Below are 21244 nucleotides of genomic sequence, written 5' to 3'. Positions count from 1 at the left end.
TATAGACATGGGCTCCTCTCTTTGTGAGAAATGAAAGATAATTTCCATGTGGCAATTGGCACAAGTGATGAGAGAGACAGAAAGAGGAGAGACAGACAGAAGCCAGACAGTCTTGTGACCTAGCTTGTCTTCCTCTGTTTGGGCTACTATAACAAAATACCAGACTGGGTGTGAAACCACTGTAGATGTAAAGATGGATGGAAATTAAGATGGACATGCTAACACTTTAGCAGGGCTTGACTTTAAAGTTTATTTATTTTGAGAGAAAGAGAATGAACGAGAGAGCATGTGTGAGTGAGGGAGGGACAAAGAGAGAGGGAAAGAGAATCCCAACCAGGCTCCCCACTTTCAGCACAGAACCGGAACTCACGAACTGTGAGATCATGACCTGGGCCCAAATCAAGAGTTGGATGCTTAACCGACTAAGCAACCCAGGCGTCCCAGGCAAGGCTTGACTTTAAACTGAACAAACTTTTCTCTTCCTCATTCTTGAAGCCTCCTCCTCCCTTTCACTTGTTTTTCTGTGGAATCCTTTGTTCCAGGAACCCAGTATCTGTATTGGCATCTCGCTGACCTCAATGTATACTTAGTAACGAGACTCGGATGGCCAGCACTAGCACTGGTCATGAAACCACCTTAAAGACATGACAAATGTGGCTGGCAGCATGTACCAGATTCCTCTCAAAACCGCCCAGATCCTATATTTTCCTATAATAAAGGGCAGGTGTGCACTTTTGAAGGCATTAGCCAGCTGCAGCCTCCTTTGCCTGGCAAGGTAATAAACTATCGTTCCTCTGTGTCCCCATACTATGTCTTTGTGTTATGCTTTGGCCCTGGAGCACAGAGGTTGGCTTTCAACAACAGGTGGCTTATAAACAACAAACATATATTTCTCACAGTTTGGGAGGCTTAAAGTCCAAGATCTGGGTGCCAGTCTGGTCAAGTTCTAGTGACTTCTTGCCACGGGTTGCAGATTGTTGCCTTCTCACAGTGTCCTCACATAATGGAAGGGGCTAAGGATCTCTCTGGAACCTCTTCTGGAGATACTAATCTCATCCATGAGGGTTCCACCCTCATTGCTTCTGTGTTATTTTATTCATTGAGGCAGACACAAAGGCCTCTCAAGTTCAGAGGGAGATAAAATAAACTATACCTCTTGATGAGACAGTGGCAAAATTCTGGAACAGTGTAAGGAACCAGAATTTTTTTTTGCGGCCACTTTTGGAAAATAATCCATCACATATAGTGTTCTCATAGGCTTGGTTGTAGACCTTTAAGATTGGACAGTTTTATATATATATTTCACAATGTTTGATAGAAAAACAGTCCTTAAATGGGAAAAAATGAAGCACTCTTAGACATTTCTACATTTCTACAATTTCCTGTATCTAGAGGAGGGGAATAAGTCCTTCAGAGATTGTTAAGCACAAATTGGTCCTTAAATAGATACGTACCAGAAAATTCAGTAAATTGTATTGGGAGAATGGAACATGAATATATGTGGTGTGTGTGTGTGTGTGTGTGTGTGTGGTGTTATCAAAGACCTAAATTCTTATCTTCTAGCTAAAATTTTAAAAATCTAGAAACAATGTAAGAATGTAATCTAGCAATATGTTAGTGAATAGCAAAATAGACAGCTAAATGGTTGAAATGACTCCCAGATTGATTTTGGGAGTTGGAAATTGCATAAGGAAGCAGTCCTATATGATTCTTCTGACCATGTACATATGTTCAATGTATTCAATTCTTAAAAAGAAAAAAAATGGAAGGGCTAAACAGCAAATTAGATTGTTAAAGACAGAATGAAGGGTTTTGGCAATATTTTTGTTCACATGAGCAGGAAAGTATTATTTGAATGTATTCTACATATCTCTTCAGGTTTCTTTGGCTCTGTAATAATAAAACTAATATCAATCTAATGACAAAAATCAGAACAGGGTACTATGACAAAAAAAAAGCAATCAGACATTAAGAAAGAGTCATTGAAATCAAATACAAAAATGTTGAAACAGAAAAAAAATCTACCAAGACAGTCTTGACTGTACCCACATAAGGAACAAATTAGTGGACTGCTACATAAAGGTGAAGGAGTGGCTCAGAATGTAAAATGCGAACATAGAAATAGAAAATATGCAGGTAAAAATTTAAAACATAAAAGATCAATCCAGAAGGACAAATAGTCACCTAATATCCAGATTCCAGAAATGGATAGGGGAAAGTATCAAAAGAACAATTTCTACAACTAACAATGACACATCTCCAAATTTAAAGATGCTGTTAAATTCCACCAAGGATCAACCAGAAAAAGCCCAAGATACATCTACATGAAATTTCAGAACTTAAAAAAAATGTTATTTACTTATTTTGAGAGAGGGAGAGAGAGAAAGTGAGAGAGACAGCGTGCAAGTGCACACAGAGGGGGAACAGAGAGAGAAGGAGAGAGAGAGAATCCAAGGTAGATTCTGCACTGTCAGCACGGAGCCCTATGTGGGGCTTGGACTCATGGACCGTGAGATCACAACCTGAGTAGAAATCAAGAGTTGGGCACTCAACCAACTGAGCCACCCAGGCACCCCAAGAAATTTCAGAACTTTAAAGACAAACAGAAAAATCTGAAAAACAAGTTTCTTGCAAAGGAATAAATAATTGTTGACCCTTGAACAACACAGGTTTAAACTACAAGGGTCCATTTAAATGCCAATTAAAATTTTTTTTTTAATATTTATTTTTGAGAGAGAGAGAGAGAGAGAGAGAGAGAGAGAGAGAGAGAGAGAGTGTGAGCAGGGGAGGGGCAGAGAGAGAGAAGGAGACACAGAATCTAAAGCAGGCTCCAGGCTCCCAAGCTGTCAGCACAGAGCCCGATGTGGGGATCGAACGAACCCATGAACCATGAGTTCATGACCTGAGCCGAATTCAGACACTCAACTGACTGAGCCACCCGGCCGCCCTAAATGCCGATTTTTTACAGTACTGTAAATGTATTTTCTTTATGATTTTATTGATATTTTCTTTTCTCTAGCTTACTTTAGTGTAAGAATAAATTATATAATACATATAAGCTTGTGTTAACTGGCTGTTTATATTATCGGTAAGGCTTCCAGTAAACAGTAGGTTATTAGTAGTTAAGTTTTTAGGGAGTCAAAAGTTATATGTGGATTTTCAACTGCATGGAGGGGAGGTGGTCAGCACCTCTGACCTGTGTTGTTCAAGCGTCACTGCATCAGATTGGCAGAAAGACTTTTATCAATGATATCAGATATTAGGAGGCAATGGAACAGTATTTCCAAGGTTCTACAAGAATTCCATGTCCTAGAATTCATTTTGACCCTAAAATTCTATGTCCAAGTAAATGATCAGTCAAAAGGGAAATTTTATTTCCTACAAACATTTTTTTTTTAATGCCTCAAGGGGTGCCTGGGTGGCTCAGTTAAGCGTCCAACTCTTGATTTCAGCTCAGGTCATTATCTCACCGTTGTGAAATCAAGCCCCTTATCGAGCTCCTCACTGAGTGTGAAGCCTACTTAAGATTCTCTCCTTCTCTGCCTCTGCCCTTCTCCTCTGCTCACGTGCTGTGTCTAAAAAAAATTTTTTAAGGTAATTTATCAAACTAATGTTTGTTGAGTACTTATAATAATACCAGGCACTGGGTTAAGTATTTTATGTGCCTCCTCTTATTTAATCCTCACAATGATCCCATAATGTAGGCAATATTATTAATCCCATTTTACAAGTGAGTAAAGTAGGGCTTAGAGAAGCTAAGCAACTTGCCCAGTATAGCTAGTAAGTGACAGAGCCAAGATTTGAAGAAGCCAGAAACCCTAGGGAAGGGCTCCCTAGGTATAGAGCAGAAAACACACGTAGTATGCTGGGGATCCATCCAAAAGACTGGAAAACAGAATCTGGAAGAGATATTTGTACTCCTATGTTTATCGCAACATTATCTACATTAGCCAAGCAATAGAAGTAACCTGAAATGTCCATCAAAAGATGAATGGATAAAGAAAATGTGATATGTACACGCAATAGAATATTATTCAGCCTTTAAAAAGAAGGAAATCCTGACATACACTACAACATGGATTAAATTTAAGGACGTTTTGCTCAGTAAAATAAGCTAGCTGCAGAAAGACGAGTACTACATGATTCTACTTATAGCAGGGATTTGAAGTGGCCAAACTTTTAGAAACAGAAGATAGAATGGTGGTTGCTGGGGGTTGGAGATAGAGGGAAAGGGGAGTTGTTCAATGCACACAGAGTTTCAGTTTTGCAAGACGCAAAGTTTCTAGAGATCTGCTGAACAGCAATGTGCGTATAGTGTTACTTGTACGTAAGCGTAAGTACAGTACACTTAAGAAGGGTCAAAGGGCACCTGGGTGGCTTAGTCAGTTAAGCATCTGACTTCGGCTCAGCTCATGAGCTCACAGTTCATGAGTTCAAGCCCCACATAGGGCTCTCTGCTGTCAGCACAGAGAGGGTTTCAATCCTCTGTCCCCTTCTTCCCCTCCCCACCCTTTCTCAAAAAAAAAAAAAAAAAAAAAGAATGGTTAAAGTAATCCATTTTATGCTGTGTTTTTTGACACAAAAGAAAAAAAAAGATGCTACAATATATGGACCTTACTTGGACAAAGTAAAAATATTGTAGGGGAGCCTGGCTGACTCAGTCAGTGGAGCAGGCAACTCATGATCTTGGGGTTGTGAGTTCAAGGCCCATATTGGATGTAGAGATTACTTAAAAAATAAAATCTTTAAAAATACATATTATGAAACAATTGCTGAAATATAAACACTCCTCAGAGGATATTTGATTATATAAAAATTATTAACTTCTTGAGGTGAGATAATGGTAAGATGGTTATTTATTTTTATAAATGTTTATTCATTTTTGAGAGAGTGTGAGTGGAGGAGGTGCAGAGAGGGGGACAGAGGATCTGAAGTGGGTTCTGCACTGACAGCATCAAGCCCGATGTAGGCTCTAACTCATTAACTGTGAGATGGTGACCTGAGCTGAAGTCCCACCCTCAACAGCCACCCAGGTGCACCCAGATGGTTATGGTTCCAACCCCCCCAACTGGCCATGATTGTTTTTTAAAAATCTCATAGGTATACAGAAATGTATCACATAGAATTTTTCTGAAAACAAAAAAGTGCATGAAAAGTCACAGTTGAACAAATTCAAATGTGACATGATTTTGAGGAATTGATAGAATCTAAAAAAATCTGATCCTGATATTTGGAAGTTTCTGCTTTGAGGTTGAAGATTTAATAGCATATAATTAAATCCCTTCTCTGGGTCTAGTCATGTTACTTGGTCCTTTCAAGAAATAATATTGTTTCAATTTTTTAATTCTTATAGACAATTATGAAAGCTTGCAGTTACAGATTTGAATGTAAATCTTACAAACCTTGACCTTTTTAAAGAAATGATATGGCAGACTAGATTCTGGAAGAGGAAAGAATGAGAAGAGGTGAAGGAAGTGCCCATGTACTAAATTTCTCATCTCAAATAGTTGAGAATCAAGGAGAATGTTAATTGATGGGAATACAGGTTTAAAAGCATATTATGTAAAATCATAAAATCAGCACTGGAAAATTATAAATAATATTCATTAAATATCCTTCTTTATTATTTAACAATTTTAAGTCTCATGCACGATTTAGTTTTCTAATATATTTTAAGTGTTTAAGTTTTTAATTTTAACTTTTCAACTAAATTCTTGAGAGCAGATTTAACCTTATACTTTTCTATACCTTCTCCTCGCTCCCCTGCTTACACAACGACACAACACTAGTATATGTACTTAGTATTGAATGTACTCAATATCATTTGTGCTCAATATTGAATTCGTTATTGGTATTTTGTTTCTAAAGAATCTTGGCGCTAGATGGGGCGCCTGGGTGGCTCAGTCGGTTGAGCGCCCGACTTCGGCTTGGGTCTTGATCTCACAGTCTGTAGGTTCGAGCCCCGCGTCGGGCTTTGTGCTGACAGCTCAGAGCCTGGAGCCTGCTTAGGATTCTGTGTCTCCCTCTCTCTCTGCCCCTCCTCCGTTCATGCTCTGTCTCTGTGTCAAAAATAAATAAACATTAAAAAAAATTAAGAATCTTTGCGCTAGAATTTCTGAAGTAGCCTGAGCCAATCATTTTAGATGAGGAAACTGAGGTCCCCAAAGAAAGAACCTCCATCTGCGGAAGCCTAGTCTACATGAGCTCACCACCAGCTGCCCCGCGCTCTAAATAAAGACCCCGACGGCTCTTCAAAGTTCATCGCGCCCTTGCTTCCCGGGGAAACTAGCCAAGCGTTTTTCCGGAAACCGTAAAGTGGTCGCGCAGAGGGGCGCCAGCCCCGCACATGCGTAGAACCATCTCTGCGTATCTCGCGCGCGTGCGCGAGTCGGAATTTTTTGTGGTCGGCACAGTGCTGCCGTGTTCGCTTCCTCCCGGTGCACTTTGAGCGTAGCACCCAGGGGGCTGGTCCTACGGGACAAGATGGAGTTCCTGCAGGTCCTGAAACGCGGGCTGCAGCAGCTCAGCGGCCACGGTGGCCTCCGCGGCTATCTACGAGTTTTCTTCAGGTGGGTGGCCAGAGCCATGCTCTTGGCCTCCGGGACTGGACTTGAGTTAGCTGGTTTCTTGGAAAGAGTCCTGGGCTTGGGTCCCCTTGGAGAATTCGCAATTTTTGTCAAGGACAATCCACCCAATCTCTACCCGGCTTCCCCAAGCCGAAGTGTGTGTTGGGGGTTGGGGGGATGGAGCTGTCTCCTTGAGACAAGATCAAAACCAGGTTTAGAGACCGAGCTGTAAGAGTCGAGGGCGTGCGGGCTGCCCGGCCGGCTTCCTGGAGAGGAGTGAGCTTTGTCCAGTACTCACAGTGTGACCTTGGGAAAGTTTTTCCCTTCACTGGCCTTCAGTTTCCTCTGTGCAGTAAGATCATAATGGTCCCTGCTAGTCCTCACATTCTTTGAATTGGGGGAGCAACATTGTTCGCGGAAACCGAATGGGAGACCCACAATCGAATGAAAGCCTGGAGACATTCGAATCATTTTCAGATGAAATACTTTGGCTTCCTGATTTCCTGAGGGTTTTTGCTAACTCCAGTCCTCAAGGTCTAGTAGGGATAATAGATAAAAGTAGTCTTGTAACTTGAAGATACTGCGTCTGTATATTTAGTGTTATGTAAGCATATCGGTTGAGTCGATTTGTCTTTTCTGATCTCGGTTGAGTCGATTTGTCTTTTCTGATCTGTCTTACCTGTCTACGTGGTGCTGGGGGCCACATGAGTAGGGATTCTAGAGCTCTTACCTGAAAGCTTGATTCTTCAACAGTGGGTGGCTTAATCCTGGAGATGAAGGCTAGAAGTGAACAACTAGTGACCATCCCCAGATTTCTTCATTTTTCTCGTTGGTGCAGCAGCCTTGACTGACTGAAAGTTGTTATACTAACTGTATTTTGTGTTTTGAACAAAGAATCATTCTAAAATATGTTTTCTTTTGATATTAACAGGGCAAACGATGTGAGGGTTGGTACATTAGTGGGGGAAGACAAATATGGAAACAAATACTATGAGGACAACAAGCAATTTTTTGGTGAGTACAATACTTTTTGATATAAATAATGGGAGTGAGATTGAGACTGGATTTGCCTCTGTTTTCTATAATATAGAAATTCCTATAATATACTAGGAGCTTCTTTAATGAGTGTGTAAACCAGCATACACTTTCTTTTTAATTTCATGGGATTATGTATGTTGTGTGTAAACAGAAATATTTTTACTTAAAAATAATGGCCCGTTTCTCCATATTACTAAGTTGGATATATCTACAGCATTCTTTGGATATTTGTTTGTGTTTTCTCATTTAAAAAAAAATTTAGCATTCTTTTTTTTTTTTTTTTTTCAACGTTTATTTATTTTTGGGACAGAGAGAGACAGAGCATGAACGGGAGAGGGGCAGAGAGAGAGGGAGACACAGAATCGGAAACAGGCTCCAGGCTCTGAGCCATCAGCCCAGAGCCTGACGCGGGGCTCGAACTCACGGACCGCGAGATCGTGACCTGGCTGAAGTCGGACGCTTAACCGACTGCGCCACCCAGGCGCCTTTTTTTTTTTTTTTTTTTAATGTTGGTTTTTGTTTGAGAGAGAGAGAGTGAGTAGGGGAGGGGTAGAGAGAGATTGGGACAGAGAGTTCCAAACAGGCTCCTCACAGTCAGGGCAAAGCCTGACGCTGGGCTTGAACTCACAGACTGTGAGATGATGACCTGAGCCAAAGTTCAGTGCTCAACCGACTGAGCCACCCAGGCGCCCAACAACATTCATTTTAATAGCAACACAATTCTCAACTGTATGGAAGAATCATTATTTTTTCAAACACTTCACTATTGATAGACATTTAGATTGATTGCCTTCAACCTTTTGCTATTAGAAACAATGCTGCAGTGACTTGCTGGTAACTACATCCACATTCATTTGTTTAAATATTCCAAGAATAAATTCCTAGGAGTGGAATTGCTGAGTCTAAGTATGCACATTTAAAATTTTGATGTATATATTGTGAGATTGTTAAGGCACTTCTCTGTTATCATGGCCTAACTGTGAAATCTTTTCCAAGGTTTCTCCATGTGCCTTCACATTCCCATTCCCCTGCCTCGTTGGATTACACTTTACTATTAGTTACTTATTCTCAAAATTGATTTCTCTAATGGAAGAAGCAAATCTTGAAATTTTATTTTTTTCTGCAGAAAGCTCTATTGTTTCCATTTGATCCAGGGCTTGGGAGAAGGCTCCAGGATGATGTAGAAGCAACCTAGTGGTTGCCGGGAGAGGCTCAGGCATGCCAGAGGAGCGCACTCAAAGGCATGGGCTCCAGAGGCTCTTAGTTGCACTTGAAATCTGTATTTCCTTTAATAGATAAGGTCACATTTATTTTGATCTTTTTTAACAAGACTTTTTTTTTCATGTTTATTTATTTTTGAGAGAGAGACAGACAGAGCATGAGTGGGGAGGGGCAGAGAGAGGGAGACCCAGAATCTGAAGCAGGTTCCAGGCTCTGAGCTGTCAGTATAGAGCCTGACACGGGGTCTGAACTCATGAGCCGTGAGACCGTGACCTGAGCCAAAGTTGGACGCCTAACCAGCTGAGCCACCCAGGTGCCCCTATTTTTATCTTTTTTAAATGTTTATTTATTTTTGAGAGAGAGAGCATGTGCACAAGCATAATCTGGAAAGGGGCAGAGAGGGGGATAGAAGTGGGCTCTGTGCTGACAGCAGAGAGCCAGATTGGGGGCTTGAACTGACAAACTGTGAGATCATGACCTGAGCTGAAGTTGGACACTTAACTGACTGAGCCACCCAGGCACCCTGAGGAGGTCATATTTAAATAGCATTCCTTGATGTTTGTTGATTATGTATTTACCCAGGAAAATTCTGTAAAGTAAATGCAGATTGCTTTTTGTTTATTGCCTTAAAACCCATTATAGGGATGAATTCAGTATTTTCTATTTGTGGGGTTAGGGGCAATAAGGGAGGGGTGGAAGGAATTAATATTATGCGCTTTTTTGACCAATGCTAAACTAGGTGTCTGTGTGATATTTAATTTTCATAGCAACCTTAAGATGTAAGTATAATCATCTACTTTTGTTTTTTAAGATTTTTTTTAAAAACATTTTCTTAAAGATTTTTTTAATGTTTTTTTATTTATTCAAGCAGGGGATGGGCAGGCAGAGAGAGAGGGAGAGAGAGAATCCCAAGCAGGCTGTGCCCTGTCAGCACAGAGCTGGACTCAGGGCTCAAACCTGTGAACCATGAGATCATGACTTGAGCTGAAACCAAGAGTTGGACGCTTAAGCAACTGAGCCACCCGGTTGCTCCTAAAGATTTTATTTTTCAATAACCTCTACATCCAGTGAGGATCTTGAACTTAAAACCCTGAGATCAAGAGTCCCATGCTCCACCAACTCAGCCAGCCAGGCACCACCCTCCCACTTTTTTTTTTTTTTTTTTTTTTAAGGTAAGCTCTGTGCCCATCATGGGGCTCAAACTCACAACCCTGAGTTCAAGAGTCTCATGCTGTAGTGACTGAGCCAGCCAACTGCCCTGTATTCATCCACTTTTAATAGGTAAACTGAGGCTCATAAAATTTGCCTAAAACTCATTAATAATAAGTGACAGAGTATTGATTAGAATCCAGGTTGATGCTCAACTTAAGGACCCAATAGAAATAGTTATTTATTTATTTATTTATTTATTTATTTAAAGTTTATTTTTGAAATTTATTTTGAGAGAGAGATAGCAAATAGGAGAGAGGCAGAGAGACGGAGACAGAATCCCAAGCAGGCTCCATGCTGTCAGTGCAGAGCCCAGTGTGGGGCTTGAAGTTACTAACCATGAAATCATGACCTGAGCCAAAATTAAGAGTCAGACTCTTAACTGACTGAACCACCAAGGTGCTCCAAGAAACAGTTGTGTAAATTGTAGTTAGATCCCCAACTATTTCACAGAAATTTGTTAAATAAAAAAATGCAGCCATACTGTTTTGATGACAGGAGCTATCCTATTTATCTAACCATCATTTATAATGTTTGCCTATTATGTGTGATCACCAGTTTCCAAGAGGATCTCTGGTGGTCATTTAAAAATATTTATATGGAAACATATAATTCAAGTATGATTGCTGTGAATACATTTCTCCTGCCCCAGTCTCAGGAAGAACACTTTATTTCCTGAATACCCTTAACAGTTGGAAACACACTCCTTTACTTTCTCCTCTACTCCCTTGGCAGCGGTACAGGGGGAGAAGCAAGAGTTCTCCACTGTGGGAAATGCCTGAGTCCCACCCATAGAGTGAGGCTGAGTCCCAGTGTAGGGATTTTGCTCTGGCAGCTGCCGGGCTATTGTTGAAAGCTTGCGATACACTTCCTGAGGCTTGTCCTCACTGATAAACCCGGGGTGCTATTCCTTTAACGTTTCTTTTATGTGAAAGCACATAAAAGTCTCTTATTAAAAAAAAAAAAAAAGTCTTCTTTGATATAGAATTATATATATATATATATATATATATATATATATATATTTTTTTTTTTTTTTTTAAGGTTGTGTTTATTTCCTCACATCTTTATAAATGTTGATCTTTCCACCCAGGTCGTCATCGATGGGTTATATATACAACTGAAATGAATGGCAAGAACACGTTTTGGGATGTGGATGGAAGCATGGTCCCCCCTGAATGGTAAGCTAAGTCAACATGTTATTTTATTTGGCTTGGCAATATTTGTTTCATTACACAAATATTTATTGAATATCTGTTTGTAAAACAGTCAGTGATCTGAAAGCGTCTGTCCTAGTTACGGTGACTGTGTAACAACCCTAAAACTTAGGGTCTTAAAACAACAAGCATTTATTTCTCAGTTCTTATGGGTCAGGAGTTTAGGCAAGTCATAGTCAGACTAGCTTATCTCGGCTCTAGAATGTCAGGTCGAAGACTCAAAGGCTGGATACCAGAATCATCTGAAGACTTGTTCATTCGGTATCTGGCAGCGGGTGCTGGATGTCACCAGGGAGCACAGCTGGGGCTTTGGGCTGGTACACCCTCTGGTGGCCTGCACTGCTTCAGGCAAGTGCTCTAAGAGAAAGCACCAGGCAGAAAGCCATGTGGCCTTAACTGACTTAGTCTTGGAAATTATCCTGTATCGTTTCTGCATTCCGTTGATTGAGGCAATTTGAAAACTCTGCCCAAGCTTAATGAAAGAGAACATAAACCCTGTGTCTTAATGGAGGCATGTCAAGATCACATTACACATTGGCATATATGATGGTGTGGCTGTCTTTGGGGAAAAACAGTATGCCACATTATCACGTGGCTATGGGTGAAGGGAAAAGCAAAACGAATTCTGACTCTGAATATTTGGCAACTGGACTTTAAGCAAGTTCCTTAACCTCTCTGGGGCTTAGTTTTTTCATCTGTAAAATGAGAGCCCTCAAATTCCTTAGGTCTCTAAAAAGTAATTTTATAATATATCTGTTTTGAAATGAAATTCTAAATGGTCTTACGTGGATTATCAAATTTTGTGTAAAATATTTCAAAGCAAAGTACTCCTATCTGTTTCATAGATTGCTAAAATAATACCACTTGTTTGATACATAATTAAACTCTAGGTATCTGTTATAGTTTGTCTAGAAAATTTCACCAGAAAACTAGAAATAAGTGTATTAGGTACCTGTGACATTTTATTTAATTGAACTTGATCATCAGAAACTGCTTGAGGCTCTGTTGTGTAGGAACTGGAATAATCTCAAGGGTATTCATAAAGACTCAATTAGAAATCCAGGCATATAACATAAGTTAATGAAGTACAGTGTGAGACAGTAGGGAGTAGTGGGGACTGTAAAGGACTGAAAAGCACACATTCCATCAAAGAGTGCAGCAGTGCTATTCATCACTCCCTGGTTCCATCAGCTGAGAATTTGGTCAGCGGTTTCTAGATAGGATTTTTCAAGAGAAAGTGGAAATGTGTATTTCAATGGTGAGATTTCTTGTTTTTTAAATGTTAATTTAAAATATTTGTCACCCTAAATACGGCACTATCCAGTAGAACTTTTCATGATCATAGAAATATTATATGTTTGTGCTGTCCAATAAGGTAGCCACTAGTCACATCTGGCCCAGGACACTGAAATTTAGCTAATGTGACCGAATTAAAGTTTTTATTTTATTTAAATTAAATAGGCTACTTGATTGAACAGAACGGTGTTTTAAGAGTATATTGTGAACTACTGAAACCAGTACTGCACTGTGTTGTTAACTAACTTGAATTTAAGTAAATTTTAAAAATATATATATTGTGAATTAAGCACATATATCACATTTCACCTACAACCAGTTCTCAGCTTCTACTACTTGGACAAATTAGGAGCATTGACCTATATCAGTGATGTAGTTTGAAGGCCACGATGCAGACATACCTAGTTTCATTATGCTTTGCTTTACTGTGCTGCCCAAATCAGAGAAGTTTTTTACAAATTGAAGGTTTGAGGCAACCCTGCCATGAGCAAGTCTGTTGGCGCCATTTTTCCAACACCATATGCTCACATTGTGTCTGTGTATCACATTTTGGTAATTCTCAACAATATTTCAAACTTTTCATTGTTGTTATGTTTGTTATGGTGACCCGTAATCAAGTGATCTTTGAGCTTACTGTTGTAATTCTTTTGGGGTGCCATGAACCACACCTATATAAGGTGGTGAACTTAATAAATGTTATGTTCAGACTGCTCCACCAACTGGCCATTCCCCTGTCTTCCTCTCCCCAGGCCTCCCTGTTCCCTGAAACACAATATTGAAATTAGGCCAATCAATAACCCTTCAAAGGCCTTTGAGTGTTCAAGAGAAAGGAAGAGTTGCACATCTGTCACTTTATTACATGTGCTGCTGAAGTGAGCACACATCTGTCACTTTAAATCAAAAGCTAAAAGTGATAAAGCTTAGTGAGGAAGGCATGTTGAAAGCCAAGATAGGCTGAATGCTAGGCCTCTTGTGTCAAACAGTTAGCCACGTTGTGAATGCAAAAGAAAAGTTCTTGAAGGAAGTTAAAAGTGCTACTCCAGTGAACACAAGAATGATGAGAAAGTGAAACAGCCTTATTGCTGATACGGAGAAAGTTTTTGTGTTCTGGACAGAAGATCAAACCAACCACAGCATTTCCTAAGCCAAAGCTTAGTCTAGAGCAAATCCCTACCTCTTCAATTCTGTGAAGGCTGAGAGGTGAGGAAGCTGCAAAAGAAAAGTGAAGCTAGCAGAGTTTGGTTCATAAAGTTTAAGGAAAGACACTGTTTCCATAACATAAGAGTGCAAGGTAAAGCAGCAAGTGCTGATATGAAAGTTGCAGCAAGTTACTCAGAAGATCTAGCGAAGATAGTTAGTGAAGGTGGCTACACTAAACAACAGATTTTCAATGTAGACAAAACAGCACTCTATTGGAAGAAGATGCCATCTAGGACTTTCATAGCTAGAGAAAAGTCCGTGCCTGGCTTCAGAGCTTCAAAGGACAGGCTGACTCTCTTGTTAGGGGCTAATGCAGCCGGTGATTTTCAATCGAGGCCTATATTCATTCACTGTTCAGAAAATCCCATGGCCCTTAAGAATTATGCTAAATCTTATGCTCTACCAACGGAACAACAAAGCCTGAGTGACCACACATCTGTTTACAGCATGGCTTACTGGATATTTTAAGCCTGCTGTTGGGACCTACTGCTCCGAAAAAAAGATTCCTTTCAAAATATTAGTGTTCATTGTCAATGCACCTGGTTACCCAGCAGCTCTGATGGAGATGTACAGTGAGATTCATGTTTCATACCTGCTAACACAATATCTTTAGCCCACAGATGAAGGAGTAATTTTGATTTTCAAGTATTATTTAAGAGAGACCTTGCATAAGGCTATAGCTGCCTCTGCTGGATCTGGGCAAAGTAAATGGAAAATCCTCTCAAAAGGATTCAATCATTCTAGATGCCATTAAAAACATTTGTGATTTCATGGGAAGAGGTCAAAATACCGTCATTAACAGGAGTTTAGAAGAAGTTGATTCCAACCCATTGATCATGGATGATTTTGAGGGGTTTATCACTTCAGTGGATAAAGTAATTATGGAAGTAAATGTAGAAATTGCAAGAGAACGAGAAGTGGAGCCTGAAGACGTGACTGAATTGTTGCAGTTTTATGATCAAACTTGAATGGATGAGGAGTTCCTTCTCATGGATGAGCAAAGAAAGTGGTTTGTTGATCTAGAATCTACTCCTGGCAGAGATGCTGTGAAGATTGTTGAAATGACAAAGGATTTAGAATATAATATAAACTTAGTTGATACGGTAGTGGCAGGCTTGAGAGGATTGACTCCAATTTTGAAAGAAGTTTTACTGTGGGTAAAGGCTATCAAATAGCATTATATGGCTACAGAGAAATCCTTAATGAGAAGGAAGAGTGAATCAGTGTGATAAACTTCATTGTTGTCTTATTTTAAGAAATCGCCACACTCACCCCACCACTCTGGTCAGTCAGCAGCCATCAACTTCAAGGCAAGAACCCTCCATGAGCCAAAAAATTAAAAACTCCCTAAAAGCTCAGATGGTGGTTAGTATTTTCAGCAAGCAATAAAGTATTTTTTAATCAAGGCATATGTTGTGGGTTTTTTTTAGATATACTGCTGTTGTACACTTAATAGACTATAGTGTAGTATAAACATAACTTTTATATGCACTGGAAAACAAAACTTCGTTTGACTTGTTTTATTGCAATATTTACTTTATTGTGTTAGTTTGGAACCAAGCCTGCAATATCTCCAAGGTATGCTTGTAATGAATTGTCTTTATACTCATTGGCTCTGATTGTGAGAAAGCAGCAGTGATATTACATGTTACCATAGCGTATCATTCTTTTACGATCCAAGGGACTGTGATTTTAGATCAAGAGCTGTCTACTTTCACTGAGGGGCATTTTATATGTCAGGGGCACTATTTGAGACCCAGGACTCAAAAGTGGAATTTGGCTTTAGGAGGTAAGGTGTCCAGGTTATTTGTTTGGTTGATTGTTTCAGGGTGGAATTGGTCCTAGGAGGATGCAGAAGACCTGTGGGCTATCTCTTTCAGATCTCAGATAGATTGAGATCTATTTCCTTCAAAGCACTCATCTTTACTCAGCGCTCATGGTCTATATTTTGGGAGAATGTGAGGGGAGGTGTGGGAGGGAACTGATTTAAATTATGTGATGAAACATATTTGAAATGATAACGTGGTAAAAACTATGAAAAGATAAAGGTACTATTCTGCCAAGCAAGTTCTTTTATATGATCTGAGATCACATGAAAAAGAGGTAGAAAGCTGTAGAAGATAACATCATTCCAGCAGGTGCCTGAGGACAATTGAGGATATAAAGCTGAATTTCTTTGTGGAGAGCAGCCTCCTAATGGCTGAGTACCTTTGATGACCCTTGTTTATAAGGGAAGCTTAAAGGCTTATGATGTAGGGAGAAGTGTTGTCGGACAAGTTTAGCTGTTTGTTTCTCAAGAAGACCCCCTCTTTGCTAAGTGTAATACATTGTGGAATTCTAAATTTCTGGAGTCTTACCTTTGATTTGATCCATGAGTAAATTTGTAGTTGGGTTGATTTTTTTTTTTTTTTTTAATTTTTAATGTTTGTTTATTTTTGAAAGAGAAATAGCGCAAGCAGGGGAGGGGCAGAAAGAGAGGGGGACAGAGGATCTGAAGCAGACTCTATGCTGACATTAGAGAGCCCAATGTGGGCTCTCACCAACCATGAGATCATGACCTGAGCCAAAGTTGGAGCCTAACTGACTGAGCCTCCCAGGTGCCCCGATTCAGTTTTAATTAGAGAGACAGGTATTATATACAAAGTAGCGAATAGCAAACAGTTTATCATTGTTATTCAAATAACTATTTTTGTTTGTTTGGTTTTTAATGTTTACTTATTTTTGAGAGAGGGAGAGAGAGAGAGAGTGTGTGAGCAGGGGAGAGGCAGAAAGAATGGGAGACACAGACTCCAAATCAGGCTCCACGCTCTGAGCTGTCAGCACAGAGCCCTACCGGAGGCTTGAACTTATGAACTGTGAGGTCATGACCTGAGCTGCATTTGGATGCTCAACCAACGGAGCCACCCAGGCGACCTTCAAATAACTATTGCATGCCTACCAGATGCCTAGAACTGTTATAGACACTGGGAATACAATAGTAAATAATGAGAGTTCTTGCTCTCATTGAATGGAGACAGAAGAACAAATGTATTCTGTATTTTAGGTAATGATAAATGCAAGGAAGATAATATGAAGCTGGCATTCATAAAAGGATAAAGAGTAATGGAGTGGCTGTCTTCTCTGGAAGTTAGAAAAGGCTTCCTTGAGGAAATGACATTTGAAGAGGGGAGGGAGCAAACCAGGGAAGGGGACAAAGAGCTCCAGGCAGTAGAAACCACAGTGCAAAAGCCTGTCTGTTGAGATATATTTGCATGTATTCAAAGAACAGCAGTGTGGCCAGTTTGGCTGGAATGGAATGACCACAGGGAAGATTTTAGGTAACTAGGAGAAATAGCTAGGGCCTGGATCATGTAGATGTGGTAAGCCATGCTTTTTTGGCTTTTTTTCCCTAAATTTCTTTGAAAGTCACTGGAAGGTAAAGTAGGATGTGATCTGTTTTATAATTTTTTTTTTAATTGGGAACAATCCTAAACTTCCTGAAGAGTTGGAAGTATATGAATCATTTCAAAGTAAGTTCCCAAAGGATGTCCTGAATACTCCAGTGTGTAATTCCTACAAACAAGGATATTCTCCTATGTAACCACAATTTAACTGTCAAAGTCGGGAAATTAAGAGTCGTATCATCTTCAGATCCCATTTAGTTTTCATCAGTTGTGCCAACAAATGTCTTTTATAGCCAGAGGGTCTAATTGTGCATTTCATGTGGATCTCATTTCTCTCTAGTCTCATTAACACTGGATTTGTTCCTTTGCTTTTCCTTAATTTTCATGACCTTCACACTTTTGAAAGTTACAGGCCAGTTATTATTTTTTTAATGTTTTTATTTATTTTTGAAGGAGAGAGAGAGAGACAGAGCTTGAGTGGGGGAGGAGCAGAGAGAGAGGGAGACACAGAATCCGAAGCAGGCTCCAGGCTCTGAGCTGTCAGCACAAAGCCCGATGCAGGGCTGGAACTTACGAACTCTGAGATTGTGACCTGAGCCGAAGTTGGACGCTTAACCAACTGAGCTACCCAGGCGCCCCTACAGGCCAGTTATATTGTAGAAAGTCCTTCAGTGTGGGTTTGTCAAGTGTTTTCTCATGACTAGATTCAGACTATGTCTTTGGCAGAAATTTCACAGAAGCAGTGTCCCATTAGGTGGCACCCTATTTTGATTAGTCCCATTACTGATGATATCTTCTCACTTGAATAGGGTATATCTGTGAAGTTTCTCCTTTCTAAAGTTTTCCCTTTGCAATTAATTAGCATTTTATGTAGAGGTACTTTGAAGTTATTTAAGTATCCCATTACTCATCAAACTTTCAGTCTACTCGTTTATTGTATCAGTATGAACTCCTCTTATAATCAATGAGTTATATAATTCATTACTATGCTTGTTCCATTTGTTTATTTATTTACTGACTTAACTTATTTTCCTGCTCTTCTTCACCTATATCGCTTATCGCCCTACCCCCATACTCTCTGGCAACCATCAGTTTGTTCTCTGTATTTATGGGTCCATTTCTGCTTTTTGTTTGTTTTGTTTTTTGTATGTTTTGTATATTTTAGTTACTTATATGTGAAATCATATGGTATTTGTCTTTTCCAGTCTGACTTATTTTGCTGAACATAATACCCTCTGGGACCGTCCCATCTGTTGTCACAGATGGTAAGATCACATTCCTTTTTTTATGACCGAGTAATATTCTACTGCATTTGTACACCACATCTTTTTTATCCATTCATCTTTGGATGGGCACTTGAGTTGCTTCCATGTCTTGGCTATTGTAAATGATGCTGCACTTAACCTAGGGGTACATATATCTTTTTCAATTAGTGTTTTTGTTTTTGTTGGGTGAGTATCCAGTAGTGGAATTACTGGATCATATGGTAATTTAATTTTTAATTTTTTGAGGAAGCTCCATACTGTTTTCCACTGTAGTTGTACCAATTTTATTTCTACCAACAGTGCACAAGAGTTCCTTTTTCTCCATATCCTCGCTAACACTTGTTATTTCTCATCTTTTTGTTGCTAGCCATTCTGACAGCTCTAAGATGATATCTCATTTGGTTTTGATTTGCATTTTCCTGATGATTAACGATGTTGGGCATCTTTTGGTGTGTCTGTTGACCATTTTATTTTATTTTTGAGAGGGAGAGACAAAGCATGAGTGGGGAAGGAGCAGAGAAAGGGAGACTGAGAATCCAAAGCAGGCTCTAGGCTCTGAGCTGTCAACACAGAGCCCGACACAGGGCTCGAACCCATGAACCGGGTGATCGTGACCTGAGCCAAAGTCAGACACTTAACCGACTGAGCCACCCAAGAGCCCCCTGTGATTTACATTTTTAAAGCATCTGTGTCATTGCTGTGAAGAATGAGGAAGGGGGGGGAAAGTGTTGGAGCAGGCTGATTGCTGGACTAACGTGCTAGTGCTGTGAGTTGTGAGTTTGGGGACTGTACCAGTTATCCATTACTGTGTTAACAGATTATCTTAAATTTAGCTTAAAACAATAAACAGTATCTCTCATGATTTCTTTTTTTTTTTTAATTTTTTTTTTCAACGTTTATTTATTTTTGGGACAGAGAGAGACAGAGCACGAACGGGGGAGGGGCAGAGAGAGAGGGAGACACAGAATGGGAAACAGGCTCCAGGCTCTGAGCCATCAGCCCAGAGCCCGACGCGGGGCTCGAACTCACGCACCGCGAGATCGTGACCTGGCTGAAGTCGGACGCTTAACCGACTGCGCCACCCAGGCGCCCCTCATGATTTCTGTGGGTAAGGAATTGAATGCAACTTAGCTAGATGCCTCTGGTTTAGGGTCTTTCACGAGGCTGCACTCGAGATATCGTTTGAGGCTGCAGTCACCTCCATAGCCAAATTCATTCACGTGGCTGTAGACAGACTTCAGAGATTTGCTTCCACGCTCACTCATGTGGGCCTCTCCACAAGGCCATCTCTTGTGGCAGCTGGCTTCTTAAGAGCAAGTGAAGAGAACACCTGAGATGGAAGCCACAGTCATGTGCGTGTGTGCGTGTGTATTTTTCCTTTTTGTTTTTTTTGGAAGTATAGTTAACATGGTGTTACATTAGGCCCTAATCTCAGAAGTAACATCCTACACTTAATGCTGCGTTCTTTTTATTAGAAATGAGTCAGTAAATACAGCCCATACTCATGGAAAGTGGATGAAAGTGGGGGAAAAAAACCTCAGTTTCTTTCTTCCCTAGTAGGGAAAAACTCTTCCCTGCTGTGTGTTTCTCTTGTGAGTCTCCTTTACATATCAGACACTTCACTTCTGACACTTCCGGTTACCAAATGTGTAGGGACTCCCCCCCCCCCCCCACAACAACAAGAAAGTCTCTGACAGCAGCTGGGTGTCCTACAGTTTAACTCATTTTTGACATTGTCTATCTGGAGATAGTGTCAGATCCCACAACAGGTAAGGTTTCAGTCCCACAAGACTGCCCCCTCTGCCTCTTGCTCTGATGCCACTCACAAGCCCAGTGCTTCTGAGCAGCCAGCTATAGATTGGTCAGGAGGTTAAGGGGGTGAAGCTGGAAATTCCAAGCTTTTGATCATGGCTTGGTCTTCCGGGTGACTACCCTCATCCAGGACCGTCTTGAAGCCTATCTAGAGTCACCTCATTAGAACAAGAGATGCTCCTACTGCTCTTATTACTCAGGAATTTATGAGAGTGTTGGGAGCCCTGTGTCAGGGTCAGATCAAAGACAGATATTAAGGGGCGCCTGGCTGGCTCAGTCGGTGGAATATGTGATTCTTGATTTCAGGGTCGTGGGTTCCAGCCCCATGTTAGGTGTGGAGATTACTTAAAAAATAAAATGTTTAAAAAAATATTTTTTTAATATTTATGTTTGAGAGAGAGAACTTGTGCAAGGCAGAGGGGCAGGGGCAGAGAGAGGGAGACAAAGCATCCAAAGTGGGCCCTATGCTGACAGCAGAGAGCCTGATGCAGGGCTCGAACTCACAGAGAGGTCATGACCTGAACCGAAGTCAGACACTTAACCAACTGAGCCAAAAAAAATAAAATCTTTAAAAAAAAAAAAAGACAAGTGCCAAGTGCCAAAAAAAATAAAATCTTAAAAAAAAAAAAAAAAGACAAATATTAAAACAATAGATGCTCCTAGTGTTATCATCAGGAAGTTACAAAAGTCTCAGGAGCTTTGTGCCAGGAGTTGGGTACAGAGACCAGTATATATATTTTCTGTTATCCATAGAGGATTACACAAGGGTATGTATACCCAGAGGCTGTGATCACGGAGGCCATCCTAGAGACTGCCTACCACAGAGGTATATTTTGAAGTAAAATGGAGGATTTGCTGATGGAGTGAATTTTGAGAGAAAAAAGTCAAGGATGACTTCAAGATTTTTGGCCTGAACTACTGGTGGTAACTGAGGTGAGGAAGATCGGGTAGGGTGGGGGAAGCAGAACTGGAAGAGGTAATGAAGAATTCTACTTTGTCTATGTCAAGTAGGAGATGCCTATTAGGAAACCAAGTGG

The 21244-nt window shown here is 40.3% G+C and overlaps 1 protein-coding gene across 1 annotated transcript in view; it reads left to right on the top strand.

The window, feature by feature from the left end:
• Window positions 1–6477: 6477 nt before the first annotated feature.
• The window catches only part of NDUFA12 (NADH:ubiquinone oxidoreductase subunit A12), a 29813-nt gene continuing 15046 nt past the window's right edge, over window positions 6478–21244 (top strand). The window contains exons 1-3 of the mRNA XM_047067028.1: window positions 6478–6569; window positions 7498–7580; window positions 11128–11215. Coding sequence (XP_046922984.1) covers window positions 6484–6569; window positions 7498–7580; window positions 11128–11215 — 257 coding nt within the window. The 5' untranslated portion in view covers window positions 6478–6483. The remainder of the gene's footprint in view (window positions 6570–7497; window positions 7581–11127; window positions 11216–21244) is intronic.

The sequence above is a fragment of the Lynx rufus genome, unplaced genomic scaffold (assembly GCF_022079265.1).
Source record: "Lynx rufus isolate CCGP_SWC_20201006 ecotype Redwood Valley unplaced genomic scaffold, mLynRuf1.p SCAF_7, whole genome shotgun sequence".
NCBI classification, from domain to species: domain Eukaryota; kingdom Metazoa; phylum Chordata; class Mammalia; order Carnivora; family Felidae; genus Lynx; species Lynx rufus.
Note: the sequence above shows the minus strand (reverse complement) of the source record. Positions and strands in the feature narration are given on the sequence as shown.